Here is a 17,098-nt window from a genome sequence, read left to right as displayed (position 1 = left end):
AGTGCCAGATACAGTCCAAAGGTCTGAGAACAATGAGATGTTTCATTTTAAGTCAGAAGGCTGGAAAATACCCATGCTCTACTTCAAGACAGGCAGAAGGAAGTTCTCTCTTCTTTAGCCTTTTTGTTCTAATGATATTTTGGTCAATGACAGACCACCAATGATAGTGGTCCCATAAGATTACAGTGGAGCTGAAAAATTCCTATCACCTAGTGACATTCTAACGTCATAGTATAACACATTATGTGTTTGTGGTGATGCTGGGGGAAATAAACCTGTGGTGCCAGATGTGCAGAAGCATAGTGCATACAATTATACAGTGCAAAACACTTGATGGTGATAATGAATGACTGTGTTACTGGTTTATGTGTTTACTATACTATCCTTTTTGTCATTATTTTAAAGTGTACTCTTTCTACTTATTAAAAAAAAAAAGAAGAAGAAGAAGAAGAAGCTTTGCTGTCCAGCTGGTGTAGCTCAGTGGTTGAGCATCAACCTAAGAACCTGGAGGGCACGGTTTGATTCCCTGTCGGCACATGCCTGGGTTGCAGGCTCGGTGCCCAGTAGGGGGGCATCGAGGAGACAGCTGAGCAATGATTCTCTCTCATCAGTGATGTTTCCATCTGTCTCTCCCTCTCCCTTCCTCTCTGAAATCAATAAAAATATATATATATTTTAAAGTTTTGCTGTAAAACAGCAAGTCATATTAACCAGCTTGCAGCCTCATACATCTTGTGTTAACTGAATCTCTTGGTGGTGATTTAATCTTGTGTTGTTCTGCACAGTAATATGCTATACAGACTTGTAGCCAAAGAGCAACGGGCTGTCCCATATAGCCTGGGTGTGTATTAGGCTAAACCATCTAGGTTTGTGTAAGTGCACTCTATCTCTGCACAAAAACAAAATTTACTAGCAATACCTTTTTTAGAACATGTCTCTGCCATTAAGTAGTGCATGACTGTATGCAGTTCTTCAACTGATTGGTTGAGGCCCAGCTACATTAGGGAGGGCAATATGCTTTACCCATCCTACTGATTCAAATATTAACCTTATCCAGAAATACCCTCAAAAATAACACCCAGAATAACGTTTGACTAAATGTCTGGTTGACAGAAGTAACCATCACAAGCACACAAAGGCATAAGATAAAACTGAAACTACTGGAGCTTAAATGTAGAAAAATAAGAGAGATAAACAAAAAACATAATGAGAATGAAGGCAGACAGGGAAATCTGTGTCAGTCAGGCTTTAAAGACCACACTGAAGTTAGATTGGTCTTAAAGTATTTCTGTACGCTATCATTTCTTGCATATTTTACAATTAATTGTATATTTTTTATTATAATAAAAAGTATGAATGTACTCTTTCATATTTTAATGACTGACTTGTTACAGTGAATAAGAAAGTATAACTTCTATTTATTTTCAAGGATTAAGAATTTGAGGGATTTTTTTTAGAATATAGAATCAACCTTATGTTTTAAGCGCTTGAAGATATTAAGAGGGTTTTTTTTTTTTATTTTGGGTTTTCTGGTTTTGGTATTTCCAAAGCTGCTCACCCACGTTTTAAGCTTGTGTTGTTGAAGAGGTGTTTCTTTATTCTTTCTGGTAGATGTAGAGAAATATTTCTAGAAGTAAGCTAATGGGTAATGCACACTTTAGTGTGATCACTGTAATTAGCTAATTAAATTGCTCTCTTCACTTAGTAAAAAATAAGAGTTTGAGCCGAAACCGGTTTGGCTCAGTGGATAGAGCGTTGGCCTGCGGACTGAAAGGTCCCAGGTTCGATTCTGGTCAAGGGCATGTACCTGGGTTGCAGGCACATCCCCAGTGGGGGGCGTGCAGGAGGCACTGATCAATGTTTCTAACTCTCTACCTCTCTCCCTTCCTCTCTGTAAAAAATCAATAAAATATATTTTTTAAAAAAATAAGAGTTTGGGAGAGGTAAATTTGAGACAAGGGTCACATGAGGGCCGGATAGGCTCAGTGAGTAACACAATGGTAGCTTTCAGTCCAGAGGATTCACTTCACAGGAGTTCAAGGCATATTAGTGAGAAATAGCGTACTAGTGCTAATGGGGATTCTACTTAGGTGAGGGAAATTAGCAAATGGGGTGGATGAAAACTAAGGTAAAGATTTCCTGCTAATTAACCAAGACATAAATCTCTGATCCCTACACTAGTTATGTACTGGTTTTGAAAAGATGTTTTAACATGTCTAACTCGCCCAGCAGTGCGGCTCAGTGGTTGAACATTGACCCATGAACCAGGAGGTCACAGTTCAATTCCCAGTCAGGGCATATTCCTGAGTTGTGGGTTCCATCCCCAATGTGGGGCGTGCAGCAGGCAGCTGGTCAATGATTCACTCTCATCAATGATATTTTCATCTCTCTCTCTCCCTCTCCCCCTCTGAAATCAATACAAATATACTTAAAAAATAAAAAAATTAAATGTCTAACTCTTCGTCTTTATTTTCTCATTTTCCCACTTAATCTGTTTGTAAATGAATGTTTTTGAGAGTGTTATAAATACAAATTATATATATGTAGTGTGGATAGATAAATAACTGACTAATGAGAAGCTGTTTAGGGATATATACTTATCCTGACCCTTTCTTAACATAGTGAAGTTACTAATATTTGTGTAGTACTTGACAGCACTGCCTCCTGTTCTCTGTATGTGTACAGATGAATGGATATTGAGTCCATATTCTTCTTCACACCGATTGCATGCATTTTAGACTCTGATATAAATGTTTTTATTTGGAAAACACACACATGTGTATACCTATTTCCCTGTACTCTTCCAGTTTTTAGAAAAAATGTTTAAATTTTTCCTGCTGAAAACATTTAGATTCTTTCTGAATAAATACATCATCTTTTTAAAAAACTTCCCCCAAGATTTCTTTTTAAATGGTTCACAGTTAAATTTAAATTTCTATATTTAGGTAGAATTATGTTTATATACCAACCACCAGTATCCAGGAAGTTCAGTGGTAAGGTTGACACATAGGGAGTTTGTAGTCTGTTTTGTAGTCTGTGTATTTAGACAAGGTTTGAAGCTTACCTAGCAAAATCGCTTAAACATTCAAGCAGAATTTCTTTAGTACAAATGCTCTATTTGATTTCTTATAATTGTTAAGATAACAGTGTGTCACTTTATAAAGATTAGTTTTCAGTAATATGTGTTAGATTTATTCCTTTCAAAGAATGGTGCATTCAGAAACAGCTTTTATATGTAAATATTTTTGTAATATTGGATAGAGTTGGTTTGGTGCAATCACTATGGTTTAATCAAGTTTGAAAGAAGTTACAGGCACATTTTTGTAGAGTTTTCTGCAGCATCTTTATTTTTTTCAGCTGGATGTATTTTATGTTCCTTCTAACTAATCAAAATAAGAAAGTGATTGCCTGTGCCAAAAAATAGGACTATCATTTTTCACATTCTTTTCTTTTCCAGGTCATTTTCAAGTAAGATTGTGTTTCTAGGACTTCTGAATTCCAGAAAACTCCCGACTTTGTAGATATAAGGGCCCAGATGAACATTTCAGGGGGACTCTAACTTTTCATGCAGTATGTTTTGTGTTGTGCATTCCAGATACAGTTAACTTTTTGTGTGCATGTGATTAGTGTGGAAAGAAATTAATGCAGTCCCGTATTATGATTTATGGACTGAATCCTTTGCCCACTGAAGACTTGCCAAAACTAAAACTTTTTTTTTTCCCTTTGGATATTAGAAACAGCTACTGTTTTTGTTGATCTTTTAAAGGTCTGAATGGGCCTATTTCAAATCATACCAGCATGGGAGCTCAGATTAATAATATACTTATTCAACCAGTGATACTGAGTGAAACCATTGCTCACATGGATATGAGGATACAATTTCATAAAATTATTTTCAGGTGCATTAATGCATTTCTGGAAGCTGCACATGATTTTTCTTTTGCATGAAATAAATCAAGGATTTCTGTTTATTGTATCAGTTACAGATCGGCTTATAAGTTAATTTAATTGCATTTTTTATGCCTTAAAACATAAGACATTTTACTTTTAAAAATAGTAATGTGATGGCTGAATTGTTCCCCAAAATGTTTAATTTAATGTATTTTTCTTTCTTGAGACATCACAACTGTCATGTATTTAATTTATATTGAGAAAAATTCCTAAATTTTGTTGTTGTCAGTTACACCAAGCTGCTGAAGTTTCTCAGCTCCGGGGAGCAAGGGTAATATCTCCTGAAGATCTTCTGTTTTTGATGCGCAAAGATAAGGTAATCTAAAATGTTCTACTGAGTTAAAATGCCATGTTTGGTGCTTAACTATACTTATATGAGGAAACTAAATACCCTTTTCACAAAGCTTTCAAATTGGTATCATAACTAATGAATTGACATTTTAGTCTTCATAGTTTGCATGACAGAATGGCTTACTATAAGAGAATTTATTTTTTTTAACATGGGCAAAGGCATGTATGTAAAACTATGTTGACAACTAATTCTCACATATCTGTACACACCTATTTTGACATGTTCATTGCTACATAATAGTCATTAAATATTTACTGTTCTGATAAGTGAGTAGCATATTTACTTTTCTTCTAATTTTATACAGTATTACAGGCTTTCAGAGAGTAATTTTTTACCTTGAAATACAAAGTTTATTCTGTGACACTAGTTTATAGAAAATAGAAAATCAATCAAGATGTATATTCCATTAGGATAAATATATACCATAATGTCTAGGGTTTTTTGTACTTAAAGATCTACTTTTATTATTCTTTGAACACTGTTATAAAAATATCAAAGCTGGTATTTACATGTCTAATTTTGTCATAATTCTCTTCCATGAGTAGGTAGTTGAAAATATTTTATAAAATTTTACATTTTTAATAAGTTGCATGTAAAAGTTACATGTAAAAAAAAAATCACAGTGTGTTGTGACAGATGCTATTGTAAATGAGCAAGCAATGCCTAGTTCCCAGTGTCAGTCCCATCTTTCATTTCTACACTGATTTTTCCTGGCCTTTTATTATACTCACCCATTCATTCCTCTGCCACCATTTTTGTATGCTTGTGGCTCTATTTTTTATCAAAAGCCTTCCCATTTGACCTTTTGGATAAACTTTTGGCTCATTACCTCTTCGGTAGTCTGAGGAATATAAAGGAAAAGAAAGAAATATCTTCACTTTCAAGAAGATATACTTTAGTTTGGAAAACCAGTATGATTTAGCTAAAAGAAGCATTTTAAGATTCACAGAATTTTAAGATTATATGATTAGATGTAGAAGCTGTAGGATTTTTTTGCAGTGGAGGTTTCTGCCTGGGGTAAGACTCATGCAAGTATAGCTAGAACGAACCAAACACAGAAGAACTCACCAGGATTCTGGTTGAGTAATCTAGACAAAATCTGATTATTGTCATGGCTCTGGAACTGGATAGGAAGGAAGAATTCAAAGAAATCGTGAAGAGTCAAAATAGGCAGGATTTGGTGACCATTAAACTTGGAGGACTAAGGAAAAAATAGGCTTACATAGCAGTGGCCCTGGGAGGAAGGAGCCGAAAGGTGCTGTTGGCAGAAATGAGGGCCTGGAGCCAAGATTCCCTATGAAGGCATCTGGGAAGAGGGAGTTAGCGGAATGTATTTAGTCAAGTTTTCCTTTTCACTGACAGAGGTGAAGAGGCTAGCATACACACACAAAGTCCATATTGGTACGTTTTCCTGACTTTGGGGAAAGTAAAATTTAAAATCCTATTGAAAATTCAGGAGCATACACTAATTGACAATGCCCTTTACTGTCCAGTGGGACTCTTAATCAGAATCATTTTAGCACCTGAGAACATACCTGTAATATTATAGTTGCCATTGTAATCATCTTTCTCCTCAAAATAATACTTTTATTTATATGATGATATTTTCTAAACAGGATTTAAAGTAGTTTACATAGAAGTAATATAAGACAAAAATACAATCTAAAGTACTGAACGAAATCAGCAAAGAGAAGAGGATAGCAAAAGACCTGTTTTTTTCTTTTCATAATTTCAGATTATATAAAGCAGTATTTATTGACTGTCTATGTTTTACGTATTACTCGAGGCAGTTTATTTATTCCTCACAATAATCCTGTAATGTAGGTACTTTTCTTACTTTGTAAATAAAGAAACTAAGGTTCAAAGGTTATCTTTTACCTGTGACCCTGCTAAGGTCTAGTTGCAAGACTAATTTTAACCTCAGTTTCCCTATGTATAAAGAGGAGATGATTATAGTTGTCTATATCTCAGGGCTACTGAAAATATCAAATAAAATGCATGTAAAAGAGCTTTGTAAAATGCAATAGTTTTCAGCTGATATGATATCTTAAACTTAAAAGTCAAGAACCAGTAATAATACATTCCAAGTGTAAGCACACAACAAATTACAAAGTATTTATAAGTTACTTTTAAAGCTAAGCAGTATTATGGTTTTCTAATAAACCTAAGGAAAGCCATCATTAAGACTCAACTATCATTAATCAGCTTTGAGTTTCATAAAAATATGGTTCTCATATTACTGAATGTTTTCCAGAAATATAAACCAGCTCTTCTAAATAAAATAAAAGTCTCAGAGAATCAAAAACAATAAAAGGAGAGTGCATACCTTTTTAAAGCAGTTGTTACAAACTCCTTGTCTGGATTGTTTATAAATCATTTAAAAAAATAAAATAGCTTAGTATGGAGAGTGTGATATTTCTCACAGTCTTCAGAAAGAATTTAAGACTCTTTATAAGACCAAAATATAAAGGTAATTATTGTGATTCTGGAGCATCTGGATACTTGTAAATGAAAAGTGCTTTTAAAAATACTTGTGTTTCAACTTTTATGTTTAATTTGTGACTACATTTCTTTTTATTACATAATATTATGCTGAGAATTGGCGTATTTCCCCCAGTGATTCTAGGGTACTACTTTATTAAATTTAGTTATTATAGTCTTTACTCAGTAAAGTAAATGTATGTATAAGGTTTCTTATTTACTGATTTCATATTTTTAATAGAAAAAACTTAGAAGACTGTTAAAATACATGTTTTTCCGAGACTACAAATCAAAGATTGTCAAAGGCATAGACGAGGATGATCTTCTTGAAGGTAATCTAAACAAATACTAAACTAAGAACAATGACACAGGTATGCTGGGCCTCACATTTATGCAATGTCAATGAAGATATTCCAGTCAGAGTAGAATATATGTAAACTTCTGTTAAATAATGTAGTTTAGAAATTAACAAAAATTTTATTTAGTTGACAGCTAGTTCTTATCATTTTCCACTTATATGACTTAATAGTAATCTGGTATTTAAATTCTTTCTTTTAATAATATAACCTGCTTTACATCAGAATATCATGAAACTAAGAAAATTGTGTTGATTTAAAACATTGTTTTAGCAAGCATAATTTTTCTCTTATAGATGTAGAGAACCAGACAGACCTATTATGTCTTTGAAATTGATACATATGGGTTTTTCTTAATTTATTATAGAAAGTATGTCTTATGATATAAAATCACCTTGTTTTGGTGTGTATTTCTATGCTGTTTGAAATCCAGTAAAAAAAAACCACAAGACGAATGCAAAGTAGAAAAATTTCCTTATCTGATTTTCCAATTCAATTCCCTATTCTGGAATATTTAGAAAAAGTATTAATGTTGCAGAATCTAATAATGCTAAGCCAAAATAGATAATTACTAAACAATGCTGTTGAATTAAAATAAATACAGTTGACCCTTGAACAACATGGATTTGAATTGTGGGTCCATTTATATGCAGATTTTTTTCAATAAATAATATAAATGTACTTCCTCTTACGATTTTCTTAACATTTTCTTTAGTTTATTTTATTGTAAGAATGCAGTATATAATATATATAATATAAAAAATATGTGTTAATGACAATGTATGTTATCAGTATAGCTGCCAGTAAACAGTAGGCTATTAATCGTTAAGTGCTGGGGGAGTCAAAAGTTACAGGTGAGTTTTTGACTGAACTGTGTTTGGCACACCTAAACCTCACATTGTTCAAGGTTCAACGTATATTATGTTTTTAGAAATAACATATTTTGAATTTAACACAGTGACTGCATAGTGGTATTTATTGCTGACATATACACTGAGTGGCCAGATGATTATGATCACCTGAGGTTTGTAGGCAAATTAGCTATAATTTCACGCTGAAGTTGCTAGAGGGCCAGACAATTGTAAATAGGGAAGCAGGTTGTATACCATGACAGTAGAAGTGATTTTTTTCTGAAGATATGGGTAAACAACACGATTTAACACTGCATGTATACACTGCATATATACACTGCATTATACACTGAGTGGCCAGATTATTATGACCACCCCATCAGTACTTCGTTGGGCCACCTTTTGCCTTCAATACTGCAGCAATTCTTCTTGACATTGACTCCATGAGATGTTGAAAGGTGATGCCAGGAATCTGACACCATGCCTGATGAATAGCACTGTCCAGTTCTGTGAGATTTGATGGTTGTGGAACCAGCTGCCTGATGGCTCTTTTAACTTCGTCCCACAAATGCTCAATTGGATTGAGGCCTGGTGATTGTGGGGGTCATCTAAGCAAGGTAAAGTCTCCCTCATGTTCTTGAAACCACTCCTGCACAATATGAGCACCGTGGCATGGCTCATTGTCTTGTTGGAAGAAGCCATCTCCATTGGGATACGCCATCAACACGATAGGATGAACTTGATCAGCAACAATACTTAGGTATGTTGTGCTATTCAGACGTTATTCCACATGAATTAAAGGGCCCAAATCATGCCAGGAAAGCATGCCCCAAACCATAACACTGCCCCCACCAGCTGGAAAGGTTGTACTCATGCATGTGGGGTGCATGCTTTCATGCTGTTTCCACCAAATTCTCACTCTGCCATCTACATGATGCAACTGGAAACGTGATTCATCGGACCACATGACTTTTTTCCAATGCTCGACTGTCCAATCTTTGTGTTCCTGTGCGAATTGGAGATGCTTTATCTTGGTAACTGCAGGCTGCATAGGTGTTCGAACAGGTCTTCGACTTCCATATCCCATACGATGCAGTGTACGGCTAATTTGCCTACAAATGTCAGTTGGTCATAATAATCTGGCCACTCAGTGTACATATTGATAAAGTATCTAAACAAACTCTACTGGATTAAGAATTCCAGAAAACTACTCAAAATCAACTGAAGATTTAACAGATTTTGAAAGAAACTACTTTCATTTACCTCAACAAATCCACAATTGTAATAGCCATGCAAAAAAATATTCTCATCAAATGTTTAGTCAGTGTTGTCTATTTAATATTCCTGAAATTCTCATAGAATTTAATTCCTGGAAAATAGTTCTCCAGATTAAATTAAATGCTCCCTTTTATGAAGAGCATAGAGTACAGACTTGAAGTAAAGTAGATTTGAATTTCAATTAATCCCAGTTCTCTGCTTTCTCTCTTTAAGACACTAAGGGTCAGTTTTCTTATTTATAAGTCAGAAATTATACCAATTACCATGTGTAATTATTATGAAATTTCAACCAAATGTATGAAAAGCTCCTGATACATTTCTGCCACTGAATAAATGGTATCTGTCAATACCATGCTTTGAATAAATGGTAGCTGTCAATACGGTGCTTTGAACACCACGATGCTCAGAATGGTAAGACTAGTATCAGTTGCACTAGCATCATCATATCAGCTCTCTGTCCTCTCTTATTAATTTCAAATATCTCCTCTTTATACTCATTTAAATTTTCTAATTTTGTGTGTCTTATATAAAATTTTTTAAAAGTTGATATAATGTATATAGTAAACTATTTACTCAAGTAAAATACATCTATTGAGGTGGGATTTGTATAATGGCCATGTGGAGAGTGTGGTTCTCTTCCCCAGTGAAAGACATTTACCTAGTGAAAAATTTTTTAATTATAGTTTAAGTTGGTGTTTTTTTTTTTAGAAATTGTCCTAAGAGCATACAGCAAATGAAGAAACACATGTTCAAGAAAATCTACTAAATCTCATTAAGACCAGTGAGTCTGTTGCTTTTGAGCCATGACCTACTCCCAACATTCCTCTCCTCCCAGCCTACCCTGCCACCCCATCTCAGTATGATAGAAGCTTTACTCTGGGCAAGTGTGGCCAAGAACACGGGACACCTGCTTTTCCAGCTCCCAGTCTAGGGTAACAGTTTCACCCCAGGAGGGGCAGGAGGTCAGCATCCCTCATCTCCTCTGGCTCCATGTTGCAGGAGCTCTATTCTAGGCAGGCATAACATGGACTGGAGCTGCCTCTCATCCTCTATTCATAGGGAAGTTCCACCCCAGACAGAGCAGGCTGAGAATACTGGGCTCTGATCGCCCCTACCTTAGCTTTCTCATAGGGAGTAAAGATCCATGTCTGAAGGGATAAGCCTAAAAGACAAAATTCCCATCTTTGACCAACTCCCGATTCTTGAATCCAAGATAGTTTTTCCAGGAGACACTGATTGCTGTTTCCACCCCCAGCTCCAGTATAGTGGTTAAAGATTCTGCCCAGAGGGAAAGGCAGGACAATAACTGGATAGCTCTGCAGCCCTCCCTAAGGGGACTGACTGTTTGGAACAGAGCGGGTAAAAAACAGTGAAGATCCTTGTGGTGAGCAATTAAGAGGAAGCTGGTAATTTCTTGATACTAGTTGCAACAAGCATAAACAGTGCATAAGCAAAAAGTTTAACAGAGGAAACATAGGAAAGAGACAGATAAAAAGTGTCCTCCTGGGGTCAGAGCAAAACTTAAAAGCTGACGGTACCTTAACTCTGCAAAGAGGCCCAGCATTATGTAGATCATTCTGTGGAGCAATCCATGCTCAAGAGTATTAACAAAAGCAATAGAGCAGTCAGCCAGGAATTAGTGGAAGTAACAGCTGTAGGTGGTATCAACAAATAGAGTCAGTCTAGTCCAGTGATGTCGAACCTTTTGAGCTCAGCGTGTCAGCATTTTGAAAATCCCTAACTTAACTCTGGTGCCATGTCACATATAGAATTTTTTTTGTATATGAAACCATAGTAAAACAAAGATTTATATTTTTGATATTTATTTTATATATTTAAATGCCATTTAACAAAGAAAAATCAACCAAAAAAATGAGTTCGCGTGTCACCTCTGACACGCATGTCATAGGTTCGCCATCACTGGACTAGTCAGTAACTTAGTGGAGAGATCAGGAGAAGCGAAAGCCAAAGAGAAACTGACTAAAAGCAGTCATCCCTGGTAAAGGAGAAGACTGTTTGCATGCTCAAGTCTGTGCCTCTGACGAGCAACTTCTGAGGCTGCACACTAGGAGGGAAAGAGATTGTATTGAACTAGTTCAGCCATCACTGAGCAAATAAACAAACCAATGATGACAACAAGCCCCAGGCAGGGAAGGGAATTATTATCTAAGTTGCTGTAATATACTACTTTAACGTAGTATACTCCTCCATTTTCAACAGCCGTAATAACAAAATACTAGATATGCAAAGAAATAGGTATGTGTGATCCCTGAAAGGGGTGTAGAAACAGACAACACAAAAGGCCCAGATGTTGGATTGGAGACAAAAACTTCAAAATACCTATTATAAATATGTTCAAAGAACTAAAGGAGACCATGTTTCAAGAACAGAAGAAAGTGTGATTGCAGTGTTTTATAAAATAGAGAATATCAATTAAAAGTTAGAAATTTTAAAAAGAAGCTAATGGCAATTCTGGAGTTGAAAAGTATAAAACCAAAATGAAAAATTCAGTAGAGTGGCTCACGGTAACGTTGAATGAAAAATATTTGAAGAAAAATAATCAGTGAACTACAACAGATTGTTAAAGATTATGCAGTCTGAAGTACCAAGAGAAAAAAGAATGAAAGAAAATCAAAAGAGCTTCAGAGAAATATGAGACTCCATTAAGTGAGCCAACATATGCATAATAAGACTATCAGAAGGTAAAGAAAAAGAAAAAGAGCAGGAAAAAATAATCAAAGAAATAATGATGGAAAAGCTTCCAACTTTGATGAAAACTGTTAATGTATACATCCAAACAGCTCAACAATGTCCAGGTAGGAAAAACACATAGCAATCCACACTTAGACACGTTTTAGTAGAAGAGTTGAAAGAAAAGGCAAAGAGAAAATCATGAAAGCCACTAGAAAAAAGCACCTCATCATATACAACAGAACCCTAACAATATTATTAACAGCTGACTTCTTATTGACAACAAGAGGCCCGGTGCACGAAATTCATGCATTGTTGGGGGGGGGGGGAGTCCCTCAGTCCAGCCTGCACCCTCTCCAATCCAGGACCCCTCAGCGGGATCGGGCCTAAACAGGCAGTCGGACATCCCTCTCACAATCTTGGACTGCTGGCTCCTAACCTCTCACCTGCCTGCCTGATCACCCCTAACCACTCTACCTACCTGCCTGATCACCCCTAACTGCTCTCCCCTGCCAGCCTGATCACCCCTAACAGCTCTAACTTGTCGGTCAGATGGCCCCTAACTGCCTCTGTTTTGGCCACCGCCACTGTGGCTTTTTCCAGAAGGAAGTCGAGAAGACATCCAGTCTAATTAGCATATTATTCTTTTATTAGTATAGATCAGGGGTGGGCAAACTTTTTGACTCGAGGGCCACAATGGGTTCTTAAACTGGACCGGAGGGCCGGAACAAAGCATGGATGGAATGTTTGTGTGAACTAATATAAATTCAAAGTAAACATCATTACCTAAAAGGGTACGGTCTTTTTTTTCAATAGTTTTATTCATTTCAAATGGGCTGGATCCAGCCCGCGGGCCGTAGTTTGCCCACGGCTGGTCTAGATACTAGAGGCCCAGTGCAAGAATTCCTGCACAGTGGGGGTCTGGCCGGCTCAGCCCCAATCAGTGGATCAGGGTCAGGCCTGTCAGGAGGAGAAGACAGCAGAAGGTTGACTGGAAGGCCCACCCTGATCAGGGCCTGATCAAGGCTGGGTCAGCTGGGGGGAGGGGCCGCGGGCGATTGCGGCTGGCTCCACCCTCAATTGGGGTGGGGAGGCTGATTGGGAACAGAGTTGGCCATGGGGAGGGGCTGTGGACAGTGGGCCGGCCAGCCCCGCCCCCAAATGGTGCCAGGAGAGGGGCCATGGGAGGTTGGCTGGCCAGCCCCACCCCTGATTGGTGTGGAGGGGGGCGATTGGGGGTGGAGCTGGCTGGAGGGAGGAGCCATGGGCCAAGGTGGTGGATGATTGGGGGTGACGCTGGCCATGGGGAGGGTCTGTGGGCGGTGGGCCGACTGACACTTCTCCCGAATGGTGGTGCCGATCAGGGGCCAGTGGCCTGGGGGAGGGGCCATAGGTGGTTGGCCAGCAGGCCCTGCTCCTTATTAGAGTCGGGGGGGGGGGGGGTCCGATCAGCGGTGGAGCTGGCTTGGGGGAGAGGCCGCTGGCTGATTGGGGGGGGTGGGGGCTCATCGGGGGCGGGGCCAGCTGGGGGGACGGGCTGCGGGCTGATCGGGGTGGGGCAGGCCAGGGGGATGGGCTGCAGAGGGGGCTTTGGACAGCTGGTCCCACCCCCTGATCGGGCCGGTTCACTGGCCACAGTGGGTGTCATAGCGATGGTCGTTCTGGTCATTACGGCATTCTGGTCACTGGCTTTTTATATATATAGATAGGTCAGATAATAGGGTTACATATTCAAAGAACTGAAAGGAAATATGTCAACCAAGAAACATGTTCAGCAAAACCTTTAAAAAATGAAGGCACAATAAAGATATGTCCAGATAAACAAAAACGGGAGGAATTTCTTGATAGTGGACTCATATGAAGACTCTTAAAGGAAGTTCTTCAGGCTGAAAGCAAGTTGTACCAGATGACAATTTGAATCCACACACCCATTCACAAGAAAATAAAGATAACTATGTAGGTAAATGTGAGAAGATATAATTGCATATTTATTTTTCTTCTCAACTGATTTAAAAACAATTATATAAAGCAATATCAATATTTATAATGTTGGGTCTGTAACATGTAGGTATGTAATCTATATATATAAAGAGCCAGCGACTGGAATGCCGTAATGACTGGAATGACCAGTAGCTATGATGCCCACTGCAGTCAGCAAACCGGCTGGCCAACCTCCCAAGGCCCCTCCCACCAGCTTCCCCACCCCAGATTGGCCTCTCCCACCTCGATAAGGTGGCGGGGCTGGCAGCCAACCTCCTGCAGCCCCTCTCCTGATGGCCACCCCACCCTGATCAGCCTGCAGCCCCTCCCCCCAGACAGCTCAGCCCCTGCACTCTGATCTGGCCAACCACCCATGGCCCCTCCCCTAGTCCGCTGGTCCCCAATCGGCCCCCTAACCCCAGTCTGGGGCGGGGTCAGCTGGCCCACCACCCTAAGCCCCTCCCCACAGCCAGCCCCGCCCCCATTAGCCCCCCACCACAATCGGGGGCAGGGCCCACCAGCCAATCACCCACAGCCCCTATCCCTAACTGGCCTGGCCCTGATCAGCCCGATCAGGGTGGGCCAGCTGGCCAACCTCCTGCTGTCTCCTCCTCCTGACAGGTCCAGCCCTGATCCACTGATTGGGGACGGGAGGCCGGATTCCACCTGTGCAAGAATTCGTGCACTGGGCCTCTAGCATATTTAATATTAACATAAATGAAGTGGGTGGTAACAGAGCTATATTGGAGTCAGGAATGACACAAGGTGGTTGTTCAAATTGCAAAAAGAAATGAAAAGAAGTTGGCTTGGGCCCTAACCGTTTTGGATCAGTGGACAGAGCGTCAGCCTGCGGACTGAAGGGTCCAGGTTTCAATTCCAGTCAAGGGCATGTACCTTGGTTGCGGGTGTATCCCCAGTGGGGGGCGTGCAGGAGGTAGCTGATCGATGTTTCTCTCTCATCGATGTTTCTGACTCTCTATCCCTCTCCCTTCTTCTCTGTAAAAAATCAATAAAATATATATTTTTTAAAAAGAAATAGACTTGGTTAATAAATATATAAATATTTACTTTCTTTCCTATAAAGACTGAAACTGCATCTAGAAGAAATATAAAATCTGAGTAGACCTATGATAAATAGTTTGAATTAGTCATTTAAAAACTTCCTCCAAAGAAAAACCCATGCCCAGATGATTTCACTGGTGAATTTCAACAAATGTTTAAAGAACAATAATATCAATACTTTCTCACTCTACAAGGTCAGTATTACCTTATATGAAATCCATGCAAAGACATCACAAGGGGAAAAAAACTACAGACTAATGTCTTTTTTAATATGGATGCAAGAATTCTCAACAGAATACTGGTAAACCATATCCAGCAACATTTAAAAAGTGTTATACACCATTACCAAGTGGGATTTATCTCAGAAATGGAAGATTGATTTAAACCTAAAAAAAACAATTTGTCTAATTCATCATATTAATAGCATAAAGGTCAAAAATCACATGATCATCTTAATAAATACGGGAAAATCACTTGAAAAAAATCCAAGAGTCTTGGTTTCTTAGTTTTAATTTTTTTACTTTTTTTCAAATTTTTAAATGTTTTAAATTACAGTTTACATTTAATATTATTTTGTGTTAGAGTCAGGTGTACCGCATAGTGGTTAGATAATCATATACTTTACCCAGTGTTCCCCCTGATATTTCCAGTACCCAACTGGCTCTATACATAGTTATTAAAATATTACTGACTATGTTTCCTATGCTGTACTTTACATCCCCATGACTATTTTGTAACTACTGATCTGCACTTCTCAGTCCCTTCACCTTTTTCAAAGCTCTCTTGTGTATCTTCTTAGACAGGCACTAATTCCATTCACGAAGGCTCCTCCCTCATGACTTAATCACCTTCCAAAGTGTTTACCTCAAAATGCCATCACACTGGGGATTAGGTTTCAACATATGCATTTTAGGGGGGACACTCAGTTCACAGCAGTGACCTCTGTCAGGTTGAGAACGTTCCCTTCTCTTCCTAGGTTGTTGGGTGTTCCTCTCATGAGAGACTTTCAGGTTTGGGTAATCCGCTGTGAGAGGACATGAGAAGACTGCCACCCGCAAACCAGGGAGCAGGCCTGCCTCATCACCAGGTCTGCCAGCACCTGGTCTTGGCCTTCCCAGCCCTCAGAACTATGAGAAATAAATATTTGTTTTTTAGCCATCTAGTCTATACTATATTTACTATAGCAGTCAGAGTGACCAACATAGCCATCTATGAAAAACTCACAGCTCACATCATCATTAACAGTGAAAAAAATGGATGTTTTCACTCTAAGATGTTGGGTTATCTTTATTTGGTATAGAGATATTTTATCACATTAAAAAAATAATCTAGTTCATTCTCACTAATTTACTCACTAATTCAGACTGATACTTTAATGCATTAAACTTCATTAATTACCTATTGCAATATTGTAATAACTTTCTCAGACTTATGTTTTGCTTTTAAATAAGTATGATAGTTCTTATCTCTGAAAAGAAAAATAATAAAATCTCATCCCTTTCGGTTTCAAATATTTGCCACAGCAATGTGTATAATAATCTCTTCTTTTAATTTAATGTCTCAATTCAGATGGGGTTTTTTAATGTCTTTGTTTGTAACTAGGCCTGCTGTAACAGGATTCTTTTTCCAAATCTGAGAGCCTTTCCCCCTTTTTGGGGAGGGAGGGGTGTGGAATTGTAATCAATCCATTAACACTTATTGTGGTAATTGATAATTTGGTTTTATTCTCTCAGTCTCATGAGTTGAATAAATTATTTAATTCTGTAAGACTTACACTTTTATTTTTGATGCAAAGATTCTCTTAAAATTTATTTTGAGAGAATTTTAATTCTGAATTTAATATTCAGTATTCAATACATGTGATTTCATATTCAGTATTCAATACTGATGTAACCTTTTAAACATTATTTTTCTTTCCTTTATCTCCATGAAGACAAATTGAGTGGCAGTAATAATGCAAACAAAAGACAGAAAACCGCACAGGACTTTCTCAACTCTATTGACCAAACGGGAGAACTCTTGGCGATGCTTGAAGATGATGAAATTGATGAAGTTAAACAAGAAAGAATGGAGGTATAGTTCATTCTTCCCTTTTT

The 17,098-nt window shown here is 38.0% G+C and overlaps 1 protein-coding gene across 3 annotated transcripts in view; it reads left to right on the top strand.

The window, feature by feature from the left end:
• SUPT3H (SPT3 homolog, SAGA and STAGA complex component) overlaps positions 1-17,098 on the top strand; it is a 441,321-nt gene that overhangs the window by 282,964 nt on the left and 141,259 nt on the right. For all 3 annotated transcript variants that reach the window (XM_081094253.1, XM_081094254.1, XM_081094252.1), the window contains exons 4-6: positions 4,181-4,267; positions 7,026-7,116; positions 16,936-17,075. In XM_081094253.1, coding sequence (XP_080950379.1) covers positions 4,181-4,267; positions 7,026-7,116; positions 16,936-17,075 — 318 coding nt within the window. The remainder of the gene's footprint in view (positions 1-4,180; positions 4,268-7,025; positions 7,117-16,935; positions 17,076-17,098) is intronic.

Source organism: Myotis nattereri (assembly GCF_964212035.1).
Source record: "Myotis nattereri genome assembly, chromosome: 6".
NCBI classification, from domain to species: Eukaryota; Metazoa; Chordata; class Mammalia; order Chiroptera; family Vespertilionidae; genus Myotis; species Myotis nattereri.
Note: the sequence above shows the minus strand (reverse complement) of the source record. Positions and strands in the feature narration are given on the sequence as shown.